The 25,345-nt window shown below is 42.5% G+C and overlaps 1 protein-coding gene across 7 annotated transcripts in view; it reads left to right on the top strand.

Moving 5' to 3' along the window:
- The first annotated feature begins 763 nt into the window (after positions 1-763).
- FYB2 (FYN binding protein 2) overlaps positions 764-25,345 on the top strand; it is a 63,716-nt gene continuing 39,134 nt past the window's right edge. For 3 of the 7 annotated variants that reach the window (XM_061633156.1, XM_061633153.1, XM_061633155.1), the window contains exons 1-12: positions 1,108-1,164; positions 1,288-1,422; positions 6,475-7,261; positions 8,827-8,964; positions 13,379-13,412; positions 15,367-15,461; positions 16,081-16,112; positions 18,535-18,563; positions 20,508-20,592; positions 22,127-22,253; positions 23,902-24,034; positions 24,140-24,180. In XM_061633156.1, the coding sequence (XP_061489140.1) occupies positions 1,117-1,164; positions 1,288-1,422; positions 6,475-7,261; positions 8,827-8,964; positions 13,379-13,412; positions 15,367-15,461; positions 16,081-16,112; positions 18,535-18,563; positions 20,508-20,592; positions 22,127-22,253; positions 23,902-24,034; positions 24,140-24,180 (1,684 nt within the window). In that variant the 5' untranslated portion in view covers positions 1,108-1,116. Of the gene's footprint in view, positions 783-1,107; positions 1,165-1,236; positions 1,423-6,474; positions 7,262-8,826; positions 8,965-13,378; positions 13,413-15,366; positions 15,462-16,080; positions 16,113-18,534; positions 18,564-20,507; positions 20,593-22,126; positions 22,254-23,901; positions 24,035-24,139; positions 24,181-25,345 lie in introns of those variants that run through there. The other 4 variants (XM_061633154.1, XM_061633160.1, XM_061633158.1 and 1 more) reach the window with 3 other exon arrangements.

Genomic DNA, 25,345 nt, shown 5'->3' with positions numbered 1-25,345 from the left:
ATTGTTCTTCTTTTTTTAAAAAAGAAATCAGTCAGAACTCTGGGGAAAAACAGACTCAAAGGTAGCTGTCCTATAGCAAGGGTAAGAGGCTCTTGGGCTTTTCAGCCTAAAGGCTGAAGGCTCATCAGTCACAAAAGGGCAGAGCAGGGGCAGATCCGGTCACAAAATGTTGACAGATGGAAGCAGAGTTTGGTATAATTATCTGGCAGTTGTAATTTCTATTGGTATCCAATTTCTCTTTGGAAATTAGTAAATTATTTGCCACAGCACTTTCCTTGTAGCAAGGAGTTCCATAGTTTAGCGTTCCTCAAGCCATATATTGACATTGGCTCTGGAGGTATTGTGAGTCCATTCAGCCTCCTTATTTCAGACAATGATTCAGAGGCTCTCAGTGAAGAAGTCTTAATTTTATATTTCCCCTCCCCCCTCAAAGTATTTTTACTTTTCTCCTGTAATTTCATCTTTCTTCTTCTTTCATACTTTATGCGCTGTTTTCCCTCTCAAACTGTCTGCTTTTTCATCCATCACCTTTTAACATTTACTTCTTTCTGCTATAACTGTGTTCTCCTTTTCCTATTCCCAGTGGGTATTTTTAAATGCCCTTTTTATCTCTCTGTCTAATTGCTTTCATCTCCTTCTCTGGCCTTTTCCCCTTAAACGAGGAAGACCTCCCTCCCTGAACTTTTCTGCATCTCAGCCACTTTTACTTAGCATCTGGGGAGTCACTGGTGCTAGCATCAGTCCAACCAAAAACGCTACAACACAATCAGGGGGCAGGGCAGGTGAGTAAAGAGGCACTTGGTGGCTGGGTTTGAATTTTGCACAAATTCAGGGGTCTGCTTAGTTTGATTTTCTGCATCTTCACAGATGAGAATGTAACCTGAATGACACACATCCATAAACAGTGCTTTATTTACATCATTTATTCAGTCACAGCATCTGGGCTACCTGAGTGCAAAAACAGTTTACATAGCTGTGAGAGCTGTAATGTACATAACCTGCTCTGTACAGCCTTTCCTCAAAATCCAAGGCAGTGAAGCTATGAACCTCCTGTGTGGTGTCTGTAGTGCATACCTTTGCTGAGCCAACAATTCTCCTAAGATTGGCATTTCCTGAATGGGAATGCCTGGTTCTTGTGCAACAGTGGGGAAGATCTGTTTGCAGGTGAAGCTAGTCTGCTTTCTCTCTCGCACTGTGGGGGCTGGGTTAAGGAGGAGCCAAGCCCTTCAGCTCAGGTGTGATTCTTCTGCATATGCTCCACCTTTACACTATTGCCTCTTGCTGCAGGATTACTCTGAGCTGCTAGGAAGGAAGTTAGTCATACTCTTCTGCTTAGGGAGCAGACCCACACGCTCCATATGGGCTGCAACGCTGAGCCACGTCAGGAGGAGGTATGAAAGCAAGAGAGGAAACATGGAAATGGTAATTATCATTACTATGCTCCTGCTTTTCTTTTTGTCTTTGTGGGGTTAGTGAGGGGGCATTGCCCCTGTTGGCTGTTCAAACAGTTCTTTGACTTCTCTTGTAGTATGATGTGTAGCTCTTTGTGGATCACAGGAAACTGGTTTAACTTTGGGGGAGGTTGTCAGATGGGGAGGCACAAAGGCTGTCAGGAGTTAGCTTCCTGTTTTCACAATAGATCTGTTGTGCTGGTCTTGCAGGGACATGCCTGCCCCCCCCTGACTCCATCAAGAGAATAGAGCAACACTTGGAACTATCACAACTGTGCTATAGTAATGTAGAACTATCCAAGGTTTAAGCCAGGGAACATCTGTGGTCCTCCAGATGTTGCTGGACTCCAACTCCCATCAGCCCAAGGCAACATGGCCAATGGCCAGGCGTGATGGGGAGGCAGCCCAGCAACATCTGGAGGACCATGATCCCTCCCCCCGTTTAACCTGACCACATGCTCACCTGTTCACTTTTCAGTGCTGGAGCTGAACTCTTCCTCTTCTGAAGTAAACAGAAAGGGTGCTTTTTTATCACATCTGCATTTTGACTCCTCAATAACCATGCACAGTCTCCTATATGTTGAAGAGCTCCTAATAGGGTGGTCAGGTGCAAAAGAGGGCCAGACTCCTGCACATTTTAATAATGGTGTGAAAGAGAGAATTTCAGATGAGCTACACCTGTTGAATTCCCTCTTCTGCACAACTCTTAAAGGTGCAGGAGCCTTTTCCTGTTTTGCATCTGGCCACACAAGCTTCTGATGCTTTCTAGATGCCTATTTTTAAAAAACCCTTTGGGGGAACATAATATGTAATGATTCATCATAACCACTGAACAGGTTGTGACCGCTCCAGTCCCATGACCTTTCTTATTCTAGCAGCCTCGGGCTGCAATCCTTAATTCTCTCTAAGCACCTTTGAGCACAGTGGGATTTTACTTCTGGGTAAACATGCATAGGATTGTACCATGTAAATCGCAGCCCTAAAACATGCTTCTTACCGCCCCCAATGAATTTTTCTAGTTTCTTTGTTATGATGATGAAACTACCTGACCAATTATTCTCTCTCACACACACTTTCTCTTTTTCGGGGCTTTTTGTCTTTTGAGAATCTGTGGGTGGATTTTCAGGGAAAACCTGCACATGTGGCAAAATTCCAGCGAGTTGTGCCTGCTGGGGTCAGCGTACTGCCTTGATTAAACAAATGAGATCCACAGCATGTTCCTCTTCAGATTTCCAAAGCGAATCACGTCCATAAATAGGAACTGTAAGGAAGCTTCTTGCAAACAGCTCTTTGTGCGATTAATGGACTTTATTCTGGTGCGCAACAATAAAAAGTTTTTGGGAAACTAATTTGCCATGAAGCTCACTGAGTGAATTTGAGCCAGTGTAACCTACCTCACGGGGTTGCATATTGAGCATAATGCAGATAATGTGCCTACTTGCCCTGGGTTCTTTGGAGGAAGGACGAGATTAACATGTAATAAATAAACTGGGCACTCATTCCAGAGCAAACAACCCTAGCATTGATTGTTTCATGTCTTTTAGAACCTAAGTGCAACAGTAATGTTTATCACTATTCAACATTTCTGTTTTATATCTAAATAGTGGACAGTGATCTGTTTGAATGTGGAGTCTGAAAAAAGGGATCTTGAATTAAGTTCTCAGCTTTTAAATACCGATGACCTCCTTACCAACTCCCCCTTCCTGCTCTCTTCCCCGTGGTTGCCAGGTGAATTGTAGCTGTGGCTAGCACCTTTAACTTCCAGCTATCCCGAATTATTAAATTCATTCCTTTATTTCTTGGCCAGCCAACCTTTAATGCTAAGAAGTTGATCCTGTCTTCTCAAGTACGTCTCAAGTGCTTATGGAGTATTCTCTTTTGCACCTGTAATATAAAGACACAAGAGAGGAAATGAGTTAATGTTGGTTAGTGCTTCTGGTTATGTCCTGGTAATACCCAAATGATGGACCTGCAGCTAATTTCACCCTTTCCTTCAACAGCAGGCCCTGTACTAAAAATTAATCCAAGCATTGATATTTACACTAACCCAGTGCCAGTATCTGGGTAAGTCAGGCAGCTGTATGGAGTCCATGGATGTTTTGAGTGTCCAAGCTAAGCTCCAGAGTTGGCACAATCCCAAATTTGCCCTTTGTGCTACTCTCCACCCAGGTAGAAATAAGTGGTAAATGATAAGATGAAACAAATAGAGAATGTCAAGGCTTAAGAACATAAGAAGAGTCTGATGGATCAGGCCAATGGCCCACCTAGTCTAGTATCCTGTTTTCACAGCAGTCAACCAGATGCACCTAGGAAGCCTGCAAGCAGAACCTGAGTGCAAGAGCACTCTCCCTTTGGCAGTTTCCAGCAACTGGTATTCAGAAGCATAGTGCCTCTGACAACAGAAGCAGAGCATAGTCATCCTGGATAGGAGCCATTGATAGCCTTATCCTCCATATATTTGACTAATCCTCTTTTAAAGACATCCAAGGTGGCCATCACTGCCTCCTGTAGGAGAGAGTTTAACTATGTGAAGAAGGACTTTCTTATGTCTGTCCTGAATCTTCCAACAAGGCTTGAGAAGAACTGGACATGTTCTATGTTATAATGAAATATAAAAGAGCAAATACATTCACCAAGGTTGTAAGTGAAATAATAGCGAACAGGGGAGACCAGAAACCTGAATTTAAAATACTACTGGTGGTGAACTGTCAGCCATTATGGAAATGCTTCCATGGAAACAGGCAAGCACTCCATGCCTCCAGCATCAGGGGGCTAAGTATCCCAGTGTGCTCATGAATGCGCTGTGTGGGAAAGCAGCAGCACCTGTGGTGTCCCTTTAGGAACAGCAGCAGCTCTCTGGGATTTAACTCTGTAATTTTCAGCGGTGTTTTTAATGTATAAAAATCACTGCGCTTCCTTAAAACAACAGCAACTCATCTTTGGTCAGGGGGATGGCAAGCTGGCAAAGGTTCCTTCTTTCATGGTGCCTTCTCTTTGCCTAGCTCTGATGAGAAACTCTGTAATAAAAGAAGCACCTGCTTTGCAATAAAGAACCATAAACAGTGTTGTGCATCTGAACAGATTTTAAAGTATGCCTACAGATATTGTCCCCATGCTGACGAAACAATGGCATTTATTTTGTCTTGGCTCTCATTGGTTGTAGTCATAACTCAGTATGAAGTTTTGGATGAAGATCATAGGGATTTGGTTTGTCTTTTCCTTTACGGAACTGTTAATTGCATATACATTCCAGGCCAGGCTCTGGCATAGAAGTGGGTTGTATTGTACAGCTGGCTGCTCTAGTACAATCAGAGCAAATGAAATATCTCCTAGGTGCTTTGAATCACACCGTGTAACGTGAAAATATTGGTGTTGACTAAAAGGGGTTATTCAGGAGAAACTGTTTGGTATTTAATAAGTTGGATGCAATTACACAAAATTCAATAAAATCTCAGGACAAGGCTCTACTGTGTTGCCTTCTCATTAAAGGCATCAGTGTCTCTGTCAGCATAATGGAACTTCTGTCCAAGGTTGTCTGTTTCAACTAATTTCCTGATCCAACAAGCTATTTCAGGGTAACACAGTTATTTGCACAAGGCTGATCTGTATGACTGGTGTTCCTCATGCCATGCAAGCACATATAGATTGCAGCTCATGAAATACAGGTAGCTAAAAGGGGGGGGGGAGCAAGAAGTGTCCATGTTCTGTGAACTGTGGAATTTGACATCCAGGACCCAATTGTGTGCTTATGCACAAGGTGTGCTGTGGATATCAGTTGGTTTGCTGTAGAATAAACTTTGCAGATAACATTAATCCTATATTGCCAGATACGTATATGTCCTCAAACAAACGTTACCCTCGTGTAATCTAATTGCTTAGTCTGGGGCATCTGGGTTATTTTAGGGAGGGGGGGTGCAGAAAGGACTTGTTCTTAGCCAGTTATCAATCGATACATTCACAGCTGCTGAGTACAAATGTTGTTCTCCCCCCCTCCGGGTTTCCTACTAGCATCTCACTTGGTGTCCCTCCCATCTGACACAGACACTGAATACCAATTGCTAGACAGCAGCCTAGAGAGGTGTGTGTATTGCCTTCATCCCCTGCTTTTGGGCTTCCCAGGGCATCTGGTTGGCCAATGTGGGAAGGAAGATAGTGGACTAAACCTTAACTTCCCTTTTGAATTCCATGGGGGAAAGGTGTGCTATAAATGTGATTCATTTAAATTTCTGAGTAATTCTATGAGGGAGTAAACTTTGAGTCTCGGCACATAGCATCCTTAGCAGTTTCCAGTGCCCCAGCAATGCCCATCACTCACACCTGACCTGTGCCACTCTTTGGAAAAACCATATGGGACCAGAAGCTGCCATTTAAATTTCCCACAATGTCCTTGAGTGTTGGACCCAGCTGTCTGGCAATGACATGGATGGACAAGTCTAAGTCCATTGTCTCCTTTTCACAGGCAGTCAATCATAGATCAATTACTTCCCAGTTTTTGCAGACTTTAAACAAAAAAGCATGACAAATCTGCATGTAAATTGTATGCATTGTATAGATGCATTTCCATAAAATATAGATTTTAAAATGCATTTTCTCCTAAAAGATACATTTTTGTGTACATTTTAAATCTAAAGTAATATTTTTATGTGTACTTTTGTGTACTGGAATTGCATCACAGAATCCAAAGTGTATAATCTGACAGGTACATTCCAATCCACAAGCAAGTTTGGGAATGTGAAACGGGGTTGGTCCACTGTGAAAAGTGGACAGACCCAATTTCTCCTCCATGTCTAGTTGGGCACTGTCACCAAGTAAGTCAGGAGAGGCCCACTGACATTGCAGGGACCCCACCTAAAAAGGTTTTTCAGGTGGCCCCCTCAAAGCTGAAGCTAGCCTCAACTGCGTAACCTTCTCACTCAGTGCTACTCTGGTCAGGTTTCTCACTCAGTCGAGTGGCTTTTTGGTTTAGAGCTGCCTTGTTAAAATTACAGTTAATGGTTGCCTTTTGTGTTCTTGGCTATTTTAGGAAAGGACTGAAGACTTCAGGGCACTTCGAGCAAAGTTTCAAAATGACACTAACTTTTCCAGTACCTTGCTGCCGCCTGCGAAGACTCTGCCTGCAGAAATCCCCCCACGGCACAGTACTAATGGCAGTTCTGTATCCCATCCCAAACCCAAGCTGTTGCGCCGAGGAGAAGGGCCAGTCCCTGAGCAAAAGACTGAGCCATTCAATTACATGTCACAGAAATCTGAAATAGTGCAAGTCAAGCCTGTGCTGTTGCCGAGGGTCAGGCTTCGTGAGTTGTCTGAAACAGGGAAGAATGAAGATGGACAAAGCAAAGACTTGGCCGAGACATTTTGTGCGAGGGTTGCACAAGTGGCAGATTCACAAAAACAGCACCCAACATCTTATCATGGCTCTCAAGAAGCTGCATTGGCAAATAATTGTTTCCGCAATGCTCTGCACATCTGGGAAAGTGCTTTGTTGCAGAGTGACCGCAAGTGTCCTGTGGCCCCTCCACAGCATTCAAATAGGACATCTCTTGCACAACCCAAAGCTGCTCATATTGGTATTACTCCAGAAGCTCAAGCAAAAGCTGCTGGAAATGAGCAAGTGTTGGAGCTTGTTGCACCAAATAACCTTTCCCATGTACAGGTTGAACCCATTTCATTTCCCACAGTCTCCCCACCTGTTCCACCAAGAAGTCATGCAAGTTCAGAGAGAGAGGCATATGGAGCCATTAAGGTTGTTGGTTTCTCCCAAGATGCTAATGACTTGGACAGGTCAAGCAAGACCTTGCAATGTTCAAATGGTAAAATGTCTTACCTAAATGCATTTTGCTAGCCATATGTGACACCAGATCAGCAGTGAAGAACTATATCGTTACAAATAGCTCACCTATGTTTTTCCCCGAGTACCTAGCTAAAAGATAACCAGGAAATTCAGGAGAATGTTGGTAGCTTGTACACATTTCCTAGACATTCAGAAGTGAGCCTGAAATGTACATGGGCGGCACAAGCCTTGTTTAGTACAAAAAAATCCCCTTAATTTTTCAGAAGGTGTGGAGTGAAGAAGTGTAGTTGTCAAGCTGCTGCTGTTGTTTTTAAAAACCTAGGGAAATGATTGCAAATGGCTTTTGGGTCAATTTTGTATCCTCACAACTATGAGAGGGTTTGCAGTACAGTATACTAAAATTCTGTGTGATTTCAAGTTATTTTAATCAGTAGCCACTCCTATATCGGCACTATAAGGGAAATGAACTTACACTTGCACGCAACATTTAAAGAATAGGCCATCTGAACTCATTTTTTATTGCTATCCTTTGACCAATGTCCTGAAGTAAATGCACCTAGCTGCTAATCGGTGTACATTCTTCATAAATATGAATGCTTGTCTGCTGTCATGGCAACTTTGGAGTAAAAGTGTCGCGACTTCCCAGACTAGCACACAGTACTTGGAGTCAAAAATCGTGGCTAAACCTAATTGTTGCATGCCATTTGCGATTTTTTTTAAAAAACAACCCTACAACCAGGAAGCTTCTGGTTTGACATACTGTCTTTACAAAATCCAGGACTTATGCCAAGTATTAAAAACAACATTTTTTTCCTTTACTGGAACATGCTGCCTTGCAGTAACTTCACATTAAGTGGCTGTTTCGCCAACTCACAATGAATTACAGATGACTGATAAGATTTTGTGTGTGTGAGAGAGATCCAGGATATTGTCTTGGCTAACCTTTCTGTCAGTCTTCTCAGTTTTGTCCCATGCTAAAGAGCTCTTCCTATTTTTAATGAGTTTAATATGTTGCTGTGCAATAGAACGGTGGTGGAAAATATATGCAGATTTCCTTTTCAGGTAGCTTTGGCATGTAGAGCAAGCTGATCCATAGAAAGTCCCGGGAAACCTATTACTTAGGTATTCCTGTTTTGGATGCCTGCTGGTCAGTGAATGACTAAACCTGTAATTATTCTTGCCTACTAGATTACAACTCTGTCAAGCATGCTCTGGCAGGCAGGCAGGGAATAATTAAAGGAAGGGGGAAGTTCAGGCTTGTGGCTAGAACCCCTGCAGCTGGATGCATTTTTCTTTCTTTCTCAAAAGAACAACCTGTGCCTTGCATCCAGGTTGTAAGTTGCATCCAGGTTGTAGGTTGCTCCATTGTATGTGTGCCTGAGCAAGTACGACATCAGTTCCAGAGCCCAAATGTCAGTGTATGTTAATTTTGGCATTTAAAAAATGGGAAACTGAATCTGCCAAAACTTAAAAAAGGGATTTATTATGATTTTCATTTGGTCTCTTTCACCCATCACAAAATTCCAGCATGGAAGTCACTTTCTCCCACCAAAGCATTAAGATAATCTCTTCTGTCTGGTACAGAAAGACTGCATGATGTTGAAGAAATCAAGCTTCCGAAAATCAAACCACTTCCATCCATTATTTCACTTGGACCTCCTCCAAAGAAGCCGCCAAGGCCTCCTAAGGTAAATCTTGGTGCATTCCAGCAGAAATTTTCAGGTAAGATATGTGAGTTATCTATTTGGGTTTTGGACAGTTAAATCAGTGGCTGATAGGTGCTGACAAGACAACTGAGATTATGTGCAGTCAAGAATAGTAAGTGTTGGTGTGTGCGGATGTTGCGTGTCCGGCTCTTTACAGGTGAATAGCAAGACGTTCAAGAATCCAGGCAGAGACAGAGTATTTGATTAAGAGTCCTTTACTGTGGACATTAAAGACAGCAAAAAACACACAGCTCTCAAGACGTTTCTCTTTCCCTCACGGCTACAATAACTCACTTGCAAAAACTCCTTCCCCCACAGAGCTTTCGGTTTCTCTCCAGCCTATTTGTAGATAAGGATGGCCTCGCTGGGCACAGCTGCCTGCCAACGGCCTTGGCGCTCACCCAGGCTGGATTAACCCCATACATCCATTTCTGCTCTTCTGCACATGTGAGGCACACACACACATAGAGCCAACAATAAGGAGCCGTTCTCTCTACAGCATGTCTTGTTGATACAGGCTTTAGGACCAGTTCTTATGTTAATAGTTATATTGCACCTTCTACATCAGGTGTGGACCCCCTTTGGCCTTCCAGATGTTGCTGAACTACAACTCCCATCATCCCTGGCCATTGGCCACCCTTGCTGGGGCTGATAGGAGTTGTAGTTCAGCAATGTTTCGAGGGCCAAAGGGCCCCCACATCTGTTCTACATTCCTGTGGTCACATCCCACATTGCTCCAGTAATGTAAGCACTGGGTATAAGAAACAATGAATATGCTGGTGTGTGTGTGTGTGCATGTACATACACACAGACACGAACATTGCCTAGAATATTTTGAATGATATTTTGAAATACAACAACCTCAATAATTAAGAGAATCTTCTTCTTATAATAATTTAAATTATTTTATACTCTTAGAAGATCCAAAATAACTTGATTATAATATCCTCCAAATAAGAGACTTCATGGTCCCTCAGTGACATTAGACATCTTCACTTGAAATGTGCTTAGAACCAGGTTGTGAAACCTTCACTGTTAATCTAATTTGGTTTACCACTGACATTTTTATCCTTGCAAATATGTATCCATTTACACTAGCCCATCCATACGACTGTATAATCTGCAGTCTTATAGCTTTGTGTCCTCATTAATTCATCGTTGTCCATATGGTGTTGCAAGCTAGTACAGGTTTTAGCATTCACAAATCCACATTAGAAATACCACTGAAAAACCGATATTCTTTCCTAAACCAATAATCAATTGCATTAACTTTTGTGAGCTTGGATGCAATGGTGCAGACTTTCCTGCAATAGGCGGTCCATAGCCATTCCTCCATCATATGCCAAGCCCCTTGTCTCCTTCCCACCCAATAGCACATCCACAAAACTGTGCATGCGTGAGAACTAAAAAAAAAACCTTCCTGCGCTCTTCCGAAAAGGCACGTGAAAAGCAAACAACCGTTATGGATCAATCACTGAAAAGGGGTGGACTTAGGGAAGTGGCCAACAGTAAGGCAATTTAGACAAAAAAAAAAGCCCACACATATGAATGCTTGATAATCAGGTTTTCACAATAATCTGACCACCAACAGGACATGTGTGGATCTTAAGACCACCTACTCAATATGGAAAACCCAGATTTTGCAGTTAGGTATGGATGGAGCCTAAATTTTGTGTTTGTTTTTCTTTTGCTTCACAATTCAGTAAGAGATGTTGCTAAGTGCTTCACTTAAGGCACATTTTTCCATATCCTGATATGTACTCCCAAGTTTATCATGCCACTCTTGCTGCATTAATGATAAAATCTCTGTATCTTTTCCCCATGGCCTTCTGTCTGTTGTGTCTCAGTGCATTGTGACCCTCAGAAACAGTAGACAGCAAGACTTGAAGATTTCAAAAGCAAATAAACACCTCCCACTTGAATGTCTCCAATTTCATAAAGAGGGCTGGATACAGATTTAGGGCTCATCCAAACGGAGCGGGATAATCCACGTTTTCCATATCCAGTTCATCATCTGACAGTCCTCACGTTGCCTGTTTGTTCGCTCTTTCCTAATAAAAAACCCGCTTTTTTTGCACCCACACACACAGCGAGAGGACCCGTACTTCTTCTCGCTTTTTTCCAGCTCCACCCATAACACTCCCCCTATCAGCCAATTGGTCCACAAAAATATGACATATGCTCCTCTCCCCCTTTGCAACAAAGCACAACAAGGCGCATGCGCTTGAACATACGAGCGCGAAAGTTTGAATTTCCTGATGGTTTGGTAGTAGTGGCTGTAATGGAGTTCCTTGTCACTCATCACTCTGGAGCAGCGCTAGCCAGGGGGGTGTCTCCAGGTGCCCCTGACCATCCAGGGGGATTGTGGGCAGTGCAAGGGATCAGCGCTTGTAATCGCCAGGTGAATCCCCCCGTAACCCTTCGGCTCATTCACTGCAGGGTTCAGCCCCGGACCGTTATGCGGCTCGGTGGCAGGAATGCTGCCCCTGAGGGAAGCAAACAGCCCCCCCCATGGGTGGCCACTCTTGGCTCGGGCAGGGAATGTGGGCAAACAGCCCCACGTGCTGCTGTGTCAATCTGCGCTGAAGTGACCAGCACAGGCTTTGCAGTGTTCCCTCTCATAAAAGAAACATGCAAACCACTTATATGCCTATAATTCCTATCAGGCCCTCCCTTAGCCTGTGCGGGGCCCGGGGCAAAAGCATAGTTGCCCCCCCCACATTCTCTCTTTCAAACCTCCTGCCCAGAATAAGCCAGCAAGCGTGCATGTAAACACACTGCACAGCTGATGAGCGGGCGGCAGGCAGCACAAGGAAGCTACTCAGGCAGGGGATTCAAACCTCCTGCCTAAAAGCCTCATGCACACCCGCTCCACAGCTAATGAGCGGAGAGGGGGAAAACTGCTCAGGCATACAGCTGAAGAGTGAGAGATTCCCCAAGAGCAGGAAGCGGCTGGAAAGACTGCATGGCTTAAAAGAAAAAACCCCGCCGCAGCCCAGCTTCTCATTGCCAAGCGCAGGGGCCCCCAAAGCACGGGGCCTGGGGCAACTGCCCCCCTTCCCGGTGTCTAGGGGTGGTGCTGATTCCTATATTTTTGTTTGTATTTGCAATATTTTGCAAAACCGACTGTATGCTTTTCTACCTTTAACGTTTCTGGAGATACACATGATTGCAATTCCACTTATTTCTCCAGAACAGCAAGTAATGATGTGTCATGTCTAGGAAGGTAGACCACCAGTCTCTATGGTTGCGGGTGGCTGAGACGCTCTAGCAAACCACTTATCTGCCAATAATTCCTGTGGGTTTTTTGCTTGTATTTGCGATATTTTGCAAAAGTGTCTGTATGTTTTTCAGCTCAGCCTGGCTGCGGAGAACCTGCAGGCCATGGTCGAAATTGACAAGACTCAAAGAGAGTAGCCTTGCAGGCAGGAAAGCGAAATTGACTAAGGGTGCATGAGTGTCTGTAATCCAAGAGGAAAGCCTCTATTTCTCTTCTCCCCCCCTCTCCCTCAACTCTGGATGCCTGGAAGCAAAGACCAATACGTTCAAGAAGGGTATTTGATGTGGGGGTGAGGGGTGGGAGGTGGAGGTTAGGCAAAGATAAATATTTTCTCCCTTGAAAAAGTTTACAAACAACCACAATTTCAGATCTCACCCTGAGCAGCTGCCTAGTTTGCAGGCTGGCTAAAAATTAACCGCTGTTGCTGCTTCTGCGCAAATGAGCTTTTTTGCATCTGCGCAGTAGAAGTGGCAGGGCCCCCCCCCAACACCACACCATTGCTCTGATAGGTTCTTTTTTCCCGGGCTTTCCCCGGACATTCGCGCACATGTGCAACAGTGGAAATACATGATTGGCTGAGAATGAGGGAAGGGATATGGGGAACTGCCCAAGAACCGCCCATCAAACACCCACAGCTGTAAAGTCCGCAGTATTGCATCCAAGTGCCTGAAGGTACAGCGGATGATTCCCGGTTTAAAAAAGCAAATCGCATAATTTGCGGTATTGCAGGAGCGGATTTAACTGCGCGAAAATGCGCAAAAGCGCACGGCATCATATGGATGACCGAAAAATAATGAAAACACAAAGCGATGATGTCACACATTTTACAGTCGTTTGGATGAGCCCTTAGACATGCTTAGAGGAGATCCACTGAAATCAATGCAACTTTTCTAAGCATGACTAAATCTGGATTAAATTTAGTGCAAATTATTGCCTGAGTCATCCTCCTAGAGTCCTTTCCCCTATTAGTCCAACAGAAGTCATGGGACAGTCTTGCTTAAAATCAGGGTCTTCTGGGAACGTTACTAGGATTAAGGAATGGATCCTCCCAAACACTTCACTGTGTTCAGTGCCGCAGAATTTCACTTCTGTGGCATACTGCGTGGTTGTAGTTAGTTGTTTCCTTTACATTATAATTTCTTGCTTTCAGATGAAGCAGATGATGCATACATGACTCCTGAAATGTGAGTGTATCTCTCTTTGTATTGCCTGAAATTCCAGATTCTTAAACCACACACATGGCAAGCAGGTGATATGTTAAAACTTCTTTGGAAGTGTTGGGGAACCATGGCCTCACAGATGCTATTGGACTCCAATTCCCATCAGTACCAGCCTGCTTGGCCAATGGTCAGGGATGATGGGAGTTGTAGTCCAACAACACCTCAAAGGCCACACAGGTTCCTCACCCCTGCTTTAAAAAGTAGTCACTGCTTAAACCCAGGATACATGTTATTTCATATTCAAAACTGAATAGCCAATGCAGAAATCTGGCAAAAGAGACTTCGTTTCATGTATTTTTTTTTCTTTTCCTATAATGAGACTACAGGCCCAAATCTGCCTCATTCCCTTCATAGCTAGCTGTCATTTGCTGGTACTTCTTTGAACCTGTGGTGAACATAAACATGTCTTTGTGTAGTGATGTTTTCCCCTCTCTGTAGAGAGGTTTGCCCCCCCCCACACAGTATTTTCCCCATATTTTCATTCTCTGGCTTCACATTTCTGAACTTAGATGCTTTGAGGACTGTTCCTGTAAACACACAGCCTAGTTTAATGTGCAGGTGCTGAGAACCAATTTTTTAAAAATTGTAATCACTGACTATCAACAGAGGAGAGTTTTGATTGCATTTGCTAATATTTATGCAGCAAGCGTGGGCTTAAGCCACATAAATTGTTGTCTGGTGGTCTTTGTTTAGACAGCCTTTTGAAATGGCTTGGGTTTTTGGACCTTTCCCTCTGTGCCCTGAATATCTGGTACTGTAGTAAGCAGATAAAATGTGTCAAAAGTAAATCTAGATTGCTCATATCAGTTGAGCAAGATGTGTAAGCTGGTGAGTAAACGAGGGAATTAACTGCAGTGACATCTTGTAGTGGCTTCACTGTGGTTGGAAAGATGTGCTTCAACTAGCTTGAAAGAAAGACAAGAACCCAAGAGCTAATGAGGCTGGAGTGGATGGATACTAGCCCCAAGCTACCATGTAGCAGCTGGCTCTGTTTTTATAGAAGCCTGATTTTATTTAGCTGGGTTAATGCACACACCAGATATGCTATCCTGGACACAAAAAAAGTGCATGTTTAAGAAAGGTAAATATTGGATGTAACATTGGAAGTATCCTTGGTACTTAGCATTTGGCGGCTTCTCTCTGGCTCAGCTTGCCATCTCTAACCTAATGCTATAATACTTATGCACAACAGCAAGAACATATTGGTAATATTACTTCATTGATAAACAAGCTGAGCTGCATGCTTTTTTAGTGTAATAGTATGCTGTTTAAAAACATGCCACTAAATTGTGTGTAGTCTAGTGTTGTTTTGTTAGTGTTAACAGCATGCTGACAAAATAGCTCTTGGCAAGTGAGTGGAGGAGATTAACTGGTCACCTTGGCCTCAGATCAGAGGGGATTCCTCCCTAGTCATTGATGTCCTCCTTCTGTTTGCACCTTTCTTAAAGCATCCCCAGAAGCATCTAAAGCCAGTTTGTCTCCAGTGCCACCTCCTGCACCTATCCCCAACAGTTCTCCCAATTGTCTGGTAAACATAATTTAGCCTTTATATACAAGGCTGTGTAGGCACTGTAACTAAGGCCCAGTCCCCATTCTCTTAATATATCTCTGTTATGCAGCTTGGAAGATTTTTCTGTGTTCTGCTTATAATTCTCAATGCTGCAGAAATTACAGGGCCATCATCCCCAGGACTCCTGTTGTCTTGTTATACGCGCACCATTATGACCCCAGGAATGGAACCTCTGAGAGTTACATTTTTAAATCTAAGTTGACTTGGACCTGGTCAAATCTCAACAGGGACCTTAAGTATGCTGCTCTGTGCCTCTTCTAAGAAGGCATCTCTTCAGAGAGATCCAAATACTTTTATCTTTTCCATGGGATTCTTGAAAACAATGCTTTTGCCCCTCATTCCTCTTAGTACTGAAACTGAAGAACTGAACACTTATGAAGAAACAATATCCTACTTGAAGTATCCAGAGAGTTCCACTGATTCTGCTCAAGAAACTCCACATTGTGAGTCTTCATCAGTTGGTTTGTTTATAAGCCAAGCAAGTGTGTGCTGGCCAGTCCCAAAGTTTCTCAGCTTTCAGCATGGGTGAATTTGGGTAATATTGCAGGGAGGTGCCTTTAACAAGAAAGCTAACCTCTGAATGGTGGCTCTTTCCTAGGTACGGAGATCTTTGGTCACTTGTTTTGTTGTAGCTGGTGCCATGGTTTCTTATCCTTTACCTGTTAACCTTTAAGCCTACTTTCCAGCTTTCCTCCCTGTTTCACCCTTTTATCTTATCTCTGTACCTGTATGGAAAATCTCTTAAACATTTTACTTGCGTAAATTTTGAGCCTCTAATGATCAAGATTTGGATGCAGGTGGCAATAAAGTATATCTCTAATTATACAAGTAATGTGTGGAATCTTGAGTGTGCAGCCCTCCTTTTAAAAAAAGCTGGGACAGGGTCACTTCTTTTGACACACTATCCTGTAATTGTATTGTAGGGTGGTTCTATAGTATAATCAGCTTGCGTGGGAAATGTAGGTCTTCCTAGTGTTGCAACTTAAACCCCATATTATGATTATAATGGATAAATGAAACATGGGGGTGAAATGTACTAATTATTTAAAATCTTTATTCTAGCTTCCAAGGAAGGGAAAAGGGAAAATATCAAGGTATGTGTTCTCTAACTGCAGTTTGCTTTTATTTCCAGGCCCCCTACGTTCCTACCCGCCACCCATCTCCTGGCAATCTATTGGCAAGAGCTGCTGCTTATGTACATATATTACCAATGTGAACAGTTATTTTGAATGCAGAATCTTGGTTTAAGATCTATTTATTCAACAGATTTTTAACCTGTCAGAATTCCTGCCCTCCTAAGGCATTTTACAACAGTTCATAAATAGTTAAAAAAAATAATCATGTAATTATTGAATAACATTAAAATAACATTTAAAAGATAGGAGTAGCTAAAAATAGCTAAAAAGCTAGCTAGTAGCTAAAAAAAATCAGCTTGACTGAACCAACTATCATCTTAATCTCCCTCACAGGGTTGTTACAAAGATAAAAGGGGGAGGGAGGACTCAGGAAGAAAAGTGAGATGCAAATTTATAATGTCATATTCACAAACCATGTAGTGAGGGGGAAACATGCACAATGGCAGTCCCCCCCATTGCTTTAACTTCAATATCCCACTGAACTGATATTTTACAGCAAATTGCCAACAACAACAAACACACACACACACACACACAAAGCATGTGCAACTTGACTGAACCAACTCTCAGCCTAATTTACCTTACAAGGTTGTTGGAAAGACTCCATACGCACAATGGAGATGTAAAAAATACATACACCCCATATAATCATTTATTGTCAAAACCCTTCTGGGCCGACTTGGTGAGATGGGTATCAGAGGCACTGTTTTCCAGGGGTTCTGATCCTATCTCCAGGGTCATTTTCAAATAATAGCATTGGGTGATTGTCTTCTGGCCCCCTGGCAGTTGTGCTGTGGGGTGCTGCAGGGTACCATCTTGTTCCCAATGCTGTTTACCATCTATATGAAGCCCTTGGGAGCAGTCATCAGGAGATTTGGGGTGAGGAGTCAGCAGTACGCTGATGATACCCAGCTATATCTGAATTGGGGGAGGCCGTGCAAGCCCTGAACCGCTGCCTGCACTCAGTGGTGAGCTGGATGAGGGCCAGTAAACTGGGTCTGAATCCTAGCAAGATGGAGGCACTGGGGGTTGGTGGTTCCTGAGTTTGGATAATTGGTTAGTTGCCTGCTTTGTATGGAGTCATAATCCCTCAGAACGAGCAAGTCTGTAGTCCGGGGGTGCTCCTGGATCCATTGTTGTTGCTTGAGGCCCAGGTGACCTCAGTGGCTAGGAGTGCCTTTTACCAGCTTCGGCTAGTAAGATAGCTACAGCCGTTTCTGGACTGGGATAGCCTGACCACTGTTGTCCATGCACTAGTAACATCCAGACTGGATTACTGTAATGCGCTGTATGCGGGGCTGCCATTGAGGTTGGCCTGGAAGCTACAGCTTGTGAAAAATGCTGCAGCGAGACTGCTCACTGGGGGCAGGGTATTGCCAACATGTCACCCTGCTGCTGAAAGAATTGCACTAGCTGCCCATTAGCTACCAGGCCAAATTCAAAGTTCTAGTTTTGGTGTATGAAGTCCTATACAGTTTGGAACCAGGGTACTTGAAAGATCGTCTTACCCCTTATATACCTAGTCAATCACTGTGCTCTGCAGGTGAGGGCCTCCTGAAGATACTATCTTATCAGGAGGCCTGTTCTGCACAACATAGGAAGCAGACCTTTAGTGTAGTAGCACCTACCCTTTGGAATTCCCGCCCCTTAAATATTAGACAGGTGCCATGTCTGTTATCCTTTCGGCACCTACTGAAGACCTTCCTGTTTCAACAAGCCTTTTATGTAGAGACCTTATCCCAATGTGTGTCTGTGCTGGAATTGCTTTTTAAAGCTTTTTAAAAAGATGTTTTGTTTTAATATATTTTAAAGCCTGTATTTAAGATGTTTTAGAGGTTTTTTTTAGTGTTTTTGTTTGCTGCCCTGAGCGCCTACTGGGAGGCAGAGTGGCATATATATCTTAATAATAATAATAATAATAATAATAAATTCCTTTGTTATGACACCTGGCATCATGCCTTATATATGAAAAAGAAGATCGCCTGAGATCCAAAAGCCCACACACTGTCTTGTGCATGGGGTCGGGGGCGTTCAGCTGTACTTTTCTTACCAGCTGACCTCCTTCCTTTGTGCATGAAAAGCTATCTCTGAAGACTGGCAGACCCTCTGGATCAGCAGTCAACTTGTTATTGGAGACAGAGGCCAGAAGGGAAAATTGGCAGGCATGCACACCTCTGTGCGCAATGGAAGTACTTGTAATTTAGTGGCCTGTTTGGATTCTGGCCATGTTTCATATCAAGGACACGAAAGAACAGATGTAGATCAAGATATTTCTTAAGTAAATATGTTACTTCTAGACAAACAACACTGCTTTGTTTTCTGATTCATCTGACTTTTAAGTCTGTGAAAACTGAAGCTTTCTTCTTTGTGTTTTGCATAGAAACAAAGTTTGCTTCTTGCCACACCTAGGTAAGTGTTCTTTCTGAAGTTTCATTTTTTGTCCTTGCTTTTTAAAGTAAGATACCTAGAGCAAATTGATTTTTCTTTTTTCTTTTTACTTTAGAAGTGAATCTGAGTGAATAACAGAAAATCTATCTGTAAATGTGTTTGAATTTAGAGCTTGGGACTAAAGTAAATATCTTTAAACAATTTTGCTGTTTATCCAGGAAGGCAGTAATCTTGTCACACTACCTTTCCCTTTGATTTCTTGGCCTCTTAAGTGTTTGTCAAAGATCAAAATAGTCTTGCAGCCTAGCCAACTGGAACCTAGGCTTCCTGCTGATGTCTACGCTTCTTAGTGCTTGTCTAGATATAGAATCGTAGAGGTGGAAGGGGCCTATAAGGCCATCGAGTCCAACCCCCTGCTCAATGCAGGAATCCAAGTTAAAGTATACCCAACAGGTGGCTGTGCAGCTGCCTCTTGAATGCCTCCAGTGTTGGACAGCCTACCACCTCCTGAGGGAATCATACTTGCAGAATCTACACATAGATGTAATAAACATGATCCTGCCAAATTTAAGCATGTTGAAGTTCTTTCTCTTTTGAACAGTTGAATTGAAAGAAACACTTACTTAATTCTTTCCTACAGAAATATATGGGATGAACAAGTGCAAGTCCATAATGACTGACTTCCTGTTTCCTTTCTGGGTGTGTGGCTATTGTTGCTGCGGTAGTTTAGGAGCATCTTACTGCATCCCTCATAAAATCTGCTGGCATGAGGGAGGAAGATAAAAGGGGTGCTGCATCTGTGGGTGTCTTTTGTTTTAATGGATTTTGCCCTCGTTCTGTCAAAGAACTAGTTTATCTAATGCAAATCTGGAGCATTATGAATATTAAAATGAATTCTGTTAGTCAAACCACACTGGGGGAGAAACTTCCAGTAGACAAAGGTCACTGTTTTTAGAGTCCTCTAGAAAATCAAGCTATTTCAGTGCTAGAGCATCTAGCCTAGAGTGTGGCTATGCTACCCAGTGGTGCTCAATCTTAATGAGTTTTGCTTCCTGATGATGACTAAAGGAGAGTGAAATTGCTGCAGAGCACATTACATAGTTAGCATTGATGGTGACTCCATAAAACTTTGTGTTTTCATAGATTCTGGCGATCAGACCTATATTTATCACTGTTAATTTTTACTGTGGAATAATGGCATTCTTGAAAATTGTAGCAACTTAACTTGGGGATTTGAGAGGCTGATGCCTGTGTAGGGAAAAGAGAGTGGTGATGAAAGTTAGCACACAGGGCCTATTGAAGCTTCTGTGAAGAGTACTGATGATACTGATGATGCTATTGACACTCATAGTTCAGGGATGTGTGTATCAATCTGATAACATGATAGTTTTATTATTCATATTTAAAATGACAGATTTAAGCACACAGATAGAAGAACTTCAGTATTCATTGCACATAGAGCAAGATATGCCCTGTAGGATAGGTGACTATGCCCGGAGCTGACAACAAGTGGCCTTGCTGAGCAACTGGTGAAAATTTTCTTTTCCTTTTGGCTGTTATGGCCTACTATGTATTCTTGGGCTACTATCCTGTTGGCTTTGGCTGTGACAGATCATTGAAGGAGGCACATGTGAGCAAGGGCCCAACGGGTAGCCACCACAAGAAGCCTAGTGGTGCATTGGCCCAATAATAGATGATAAAACATTGCTGAAGTTCAAACAAACAACATGGGTTGTCAGAACAAGATAAGTGTGGAATCCAATTGTACAGGTGCTCTTGAGTATATGTATAACTTTTATCATTCCCACAGTTTAACACTCCAGGGACAAAACCTCTAAACAGGAATGTATTCCTCCTGAATGGATTAGGATTTATTCCAAAGCTATTTGTAATATATTTCCATAATGCAAACCTCCCTATTATCGTTACAATATTGTGGCATGGTGTTATCTGTTAACATTTCAGCACAGAAACAGAGGATATGAAAGAGAGAGGAGCACGCTGGAATCATGAAACACCAAACCACCAATACGGTGAAAAAACAATCAAGGTACGTTTAAATAGAAGAATACTAGTGGAGCAATGGAATGCCATATGATAGTTTTCTTTTTAAGCCTTAAAGTACATCTGCAAGTTAGATTCTTAAAAATTAGTCAATGGAAATGCTGACCTTCTCTAGTCAGTCCTTGAACACCCTTGTTGGGTGGGGAGGAGGGCTATGGTACTACAAGCTTTCTGGTATTCCCTTGATATTTTTTGGAGCAAGCACTGCCACTAGAGAATTTCTCAAACTTTCTTGCAGCCCATTGATATTGGGGTCAGTCTCTTGAAGTTCCATCTTCAATTGTCATCTGTGCCAGGTCTCCTCTGAATGTATAGAATATCTCAGATACTAGCAATACCAATGGCCATAGCAATATCTGGGCTTTTTAATTTGAAAAAAGGTAAAGGTGTCCCCGCACTTATAGTGCGAGTCACTTCCAACTGTTAGGGTGATGTCTTGCGACGTTTACTAGTATATATGGGGTGGGTTTGCCAGTTCCTTCCCTGGCCTTTCTTTACCCCCCAGCGTATGCCGGGTACTCATTTTACCGACCATGGATGGATGGAAGGCTGAGTGGACCTCGACCCCTTTTACCAGAGATTTGACTTCCTCCTTCCATTGGAATCGAACTCCGGCCGTGAGCAGAGCTTCGGCTGCATTACTGCTGCTTACCACTCTGCACCATGGAGGATCTTTTAATTTGAAGCCTTGTCTAAATTAGTGTTAATTTGCTGGTGGGAAAATATATACTCATGGAACAGTGATACAGTTAGATCAGTGGTTCCCAAACCTTTTTCCCCCACTGACCATTTGAAAATTGCTGACGGTCTTGGTGGACCACTTAATGACATTTCCTGCTTGATGCAGCAATTTTAATGTGCTGTGCTAAATGCAATATGATTTTATTGTACTTTTACTGCTTCCTTTACTTCTTATATTGTATGTTATTGTATGACAATGTGAATTCCATAGAATTCAAATAGTAAGTGTTCTTCACAGACATACCGTGGACCACCTGAATGAAATTCACATACCACTGGTGGTCCATGGAGCACTGTTTGGGAACTCCTGAGTTAGATAATGGTCTTACAGCCTCCCTTCGTTCAGATGATTAAGTGTATTACTTCACTTCCTTTAAAATGAAGTAAACCAGCCCTGCTCCATTTGGGAACCCAATGTTCATTCTGCTGAGTGGGGCCCTGGACTTTTATCCCAAGATCCTGCCATGGCAGCATCACTGCACATGAATGTGCCTTGTACTGAACTAGATCACTGATTTATTTAGTGCAGTTCTATATATTCTGCTTGGCACTGGAGTGCTGCTCCCAATGTTTTTGGCATTGCTACATAATATCCTTAGAATAGGACTTTCTGCATGCAAACCATGGTCCCCAGTTAAACTGCCCTTGCTTCCATGATGGAGGAAAGATGGCATGTAAATGAGCTAAATGAATGTTAAGACATTGCTTGTTATAGAATGAATTGGGCAAGAAATATTTTGAAACAGCTTTGACCTGAGTATCAAAATATTTGCTGTTAGATTAGTGGCCATGGGGGTATACTCACTAAACCAAAAATCATTGGAGAACACAGAGGTGAGAAGTGCACGCCTCCAGAGGAGACAACACCATCTTTCCCTGGCACACGGCTAGCAAAAGATGGAAACTGTGAGTAACTTCTTTATACTGCTTTAGTTTAATCTGAGTTCACTGGGATTTATAGCCTCTCTCTTGAGTCTCAGTACATACTCAGTCCAGTGCAATATGGGGGGTGATAATACTGGGTGGTATTCAACTAAAATGTTTCACTAGCACAAAGATGAGTGCTAGCACAATGGGATTTCCCCCTCTCCTCTTCCTATGTGCATGCCATACTATCCCCAGTTCTGCTCCGAAGTGTTGGGGGAAAACTCACAACAGATTTAGGGGATGCATGGGGGAAGAGAGGTGGAGAATATTATGTTGTGCAGGGAGAAATCCTTGCACTGGCAAAACAATCTGCTTAATACTACGCTGAATACATCGCACTGATTTTTACCTTACAGGGTTGTTAGGATTATAGCTAGTTTAGATAATCTTCATGAAGTTCTTCAAATACTTCCAAAAGTGCAATATATATATTACTGTGAGAACAGTTGGAGAAGAACCCACAACTTGTAATAAATAAACATGGTATGTGATTATAACTTAATTTTTTCCATCAGGTTTGCCTGATCAGCTAAGAATAGAACAAGACCTTGTTTTCTAAATTATTCCAGGCCTGCTGTGCAATGACTTTGCGCTTGAGCTTGTCTTGTCACTCAAGCAATGAGCCCTCTCTCATTTATGTGTTGGGATTTTCTTGGCAAAAAGTAACTTCTGCCTTTAAATGTCATGATGACACGTGTGCTGTGTGCTGTTTGTGAATCTCTTCTGACAGCTCCACTAATGTAACCTGTTTTGCTTTCAAATATAAAAGAGCCTCCCAGTGTTTGTGAGCTGGAAACTGGGCTTGTTTCATGCTGTTACATCTCTTCCAAGTATAAACACTGCTGAGTTAAAGCTTAATTCAGCCATTAGATGCATTTGTGACTCCTGCAGAAAGCCATTAGTCTGCCTCAGCAGGGTTTGCATGATAGCATGAAAGAGAAAATATAATGGGATTGTTGGGGTTTATGTGAGTAGGGTTAGAATGTTCAAGGGCCAAATGTGAATCTACGTGACTGAAGAAGACCAATGTGAAAAGGCTTCCAAAATATTTTTCCCTTGAAGGGAAATCATGAAATGAATCCTTCTTCAATTCTTTGTGTATCTTTTGCAGCACAACTTTTTTCCTTTTCAAAACTAACAAATGTTTGCACTTTTTTTCTTTGCATAATAAGTGAACTCTTGTGGAGTGTCATCCTCACATCTATCCTCCAGGTTGTGCTTTTGTTGCTGCTACTTTAGATCCCACCAAAAGTCACGCTTTTTGTTAACGACTATGACATCATGCTAAAACCTTTAGAGAGAAGTGATATACAAAATTATATGTGTTTAAACATCAAATTGAAGTGGGGGGGATCCTGTGAGACTTTTCCCCAGTGATTGGACCATTTTCTGCAGCTTTTCAAGTGTCACTGAGGCCTAAGACTGCTGGAAGCATAGTGGGCAATGACTGAGAATGTTGGCTGGCTTGTAGACTTTGTAGTGGGTTTTGAGGAGAAGCTGATACACTCTTGATAGACTGACTTGAGATGTGCAGGATTCTGTGTTGTTATTTCAGCATAAATATATTTAGGTTATGAATCCTCTTATATATGTTCATGAGAACTTTTAAGCAGGGATCTTGCTCCAGTTTCAGATGATTATGTGTGCCTGGAAGCCTTGAAAATAGATGACAAGGAAGCCACTCTGGGTCCAAGGACTGCCATATTTGTGCAAGATGTGGAAGAAGTATATGATGACGTGGAAGGAATACAGAGAGAATTGTGAGTACTTATGAAGTGTCTATAGATTTTATGTTCTGGAAAAGTTGAAAATCCCTTTCAAAATCTGAAACCTGTATTTATCATAACTCTTTGTTGTTGTTGCAGTCAAGCTTCTGATGCCTACAGCTCATTTACCTCAGACACCTGTAAGTGTGAAAGTAACACTATGCTTCTTCCAAAAACTAAAAATGTTACCACAGAAAGTATGGCAATGACATGAAAGTGAAGAAGATCTATACAAAGCTTTGTTTAGCAACTCTTCTTGCAAAGGTCTGTCAAACTTCCAATAGTTTTTCTATACTCTCTAAACCAAAAGAATTAACACCAACGGCCAGCTCCTCTACAACTGATCATATAAAGTTTCCTGAACAATCAAGCATTTCACAGTTTCATTTACAAATGTATGTTGTACCTCTGGAAGCCCAGTACTGGATAATCTGGTGTCTGGGCTCTGTGTAGTCCCCTGAGCCACTTCTCCTGTTGTTTATTGTTCTGTGGCCCAAACACTTAGCAATTCTGAAACACTGAATGTGTCCTGTGAAAACTGATGTGATATAGCAGCTAAGAACATGAGCTAGACATCTTGTTTCAAATCTCAGTTCAGTCATGAACTCATGCTAGCCTCAACCCCACACCCAATAGGGATACTACTCTTGATCTAACTTTTAGGGAATTTGTGACAAATTATGGCATCATCTTTTTCAGATGTTACTGTTAGGCTTACAATGTAAGATGTTAGGCTTATAATGAACAAAGTGTGCAGTGGAAGGGAAGTGACACTGTGGTTACTTGGTCTTCCAACTACATATGTCCTATGCTCGTGCAGGAGTAGGATGTGTAGGTCAGAGAAGGGCCCTTCTATTGTGTCATTTCCCATGGATGACAACTGAAAAGGTGCTGTAATAGAAGTATGCAAATCACATTTGTAGAAAAAAAACATCTTGTTCAGGAACTCTTTGTCAATCCCACTTTGTGGCCTCCTGATAACCACGGGTTGATAACGCACCCACCAAATAGGAATTGCTGTTCAGTTCATATTCTTATGGTGCTGGATAAATCTCTCTAGGAACTAGGAATAACATTTTCTTCTTCATCCAGCAAAATTGTAGAGCCTGTGTGGCAGGAATGGGGAACTTGTTATAGCCCCAACAGCATCCAGAGGGCTATAACTCCTATCATCCCTGACTATTGACCATGCTGGCTGGAGCTGATTTGATTTTAGCCCAACAACATCTGGAAGGCCACAGGTTCCTCTTCCTTCCCATATGGATTTCTATGATAGGCCTTCAAAGCATGACATATGCTATTACC

Source organism: Rhineura floridana, chromosome 6, assembly GCF_030035675.1.
Source record: "Rhineura floridana isolate rRhiFlo1 chromosome 6, rRhiFlo1.hap2, whole genome shotgun sequence".
NCBI lineage: Eukaryota > Metazoa > Chordata > Lepidosauria > Squamata > Rhineuridae > Rhineura > Rhineura floridana.
This window is presented reverse-complemented; position numbering and strand designations above follow the sequence as displayed.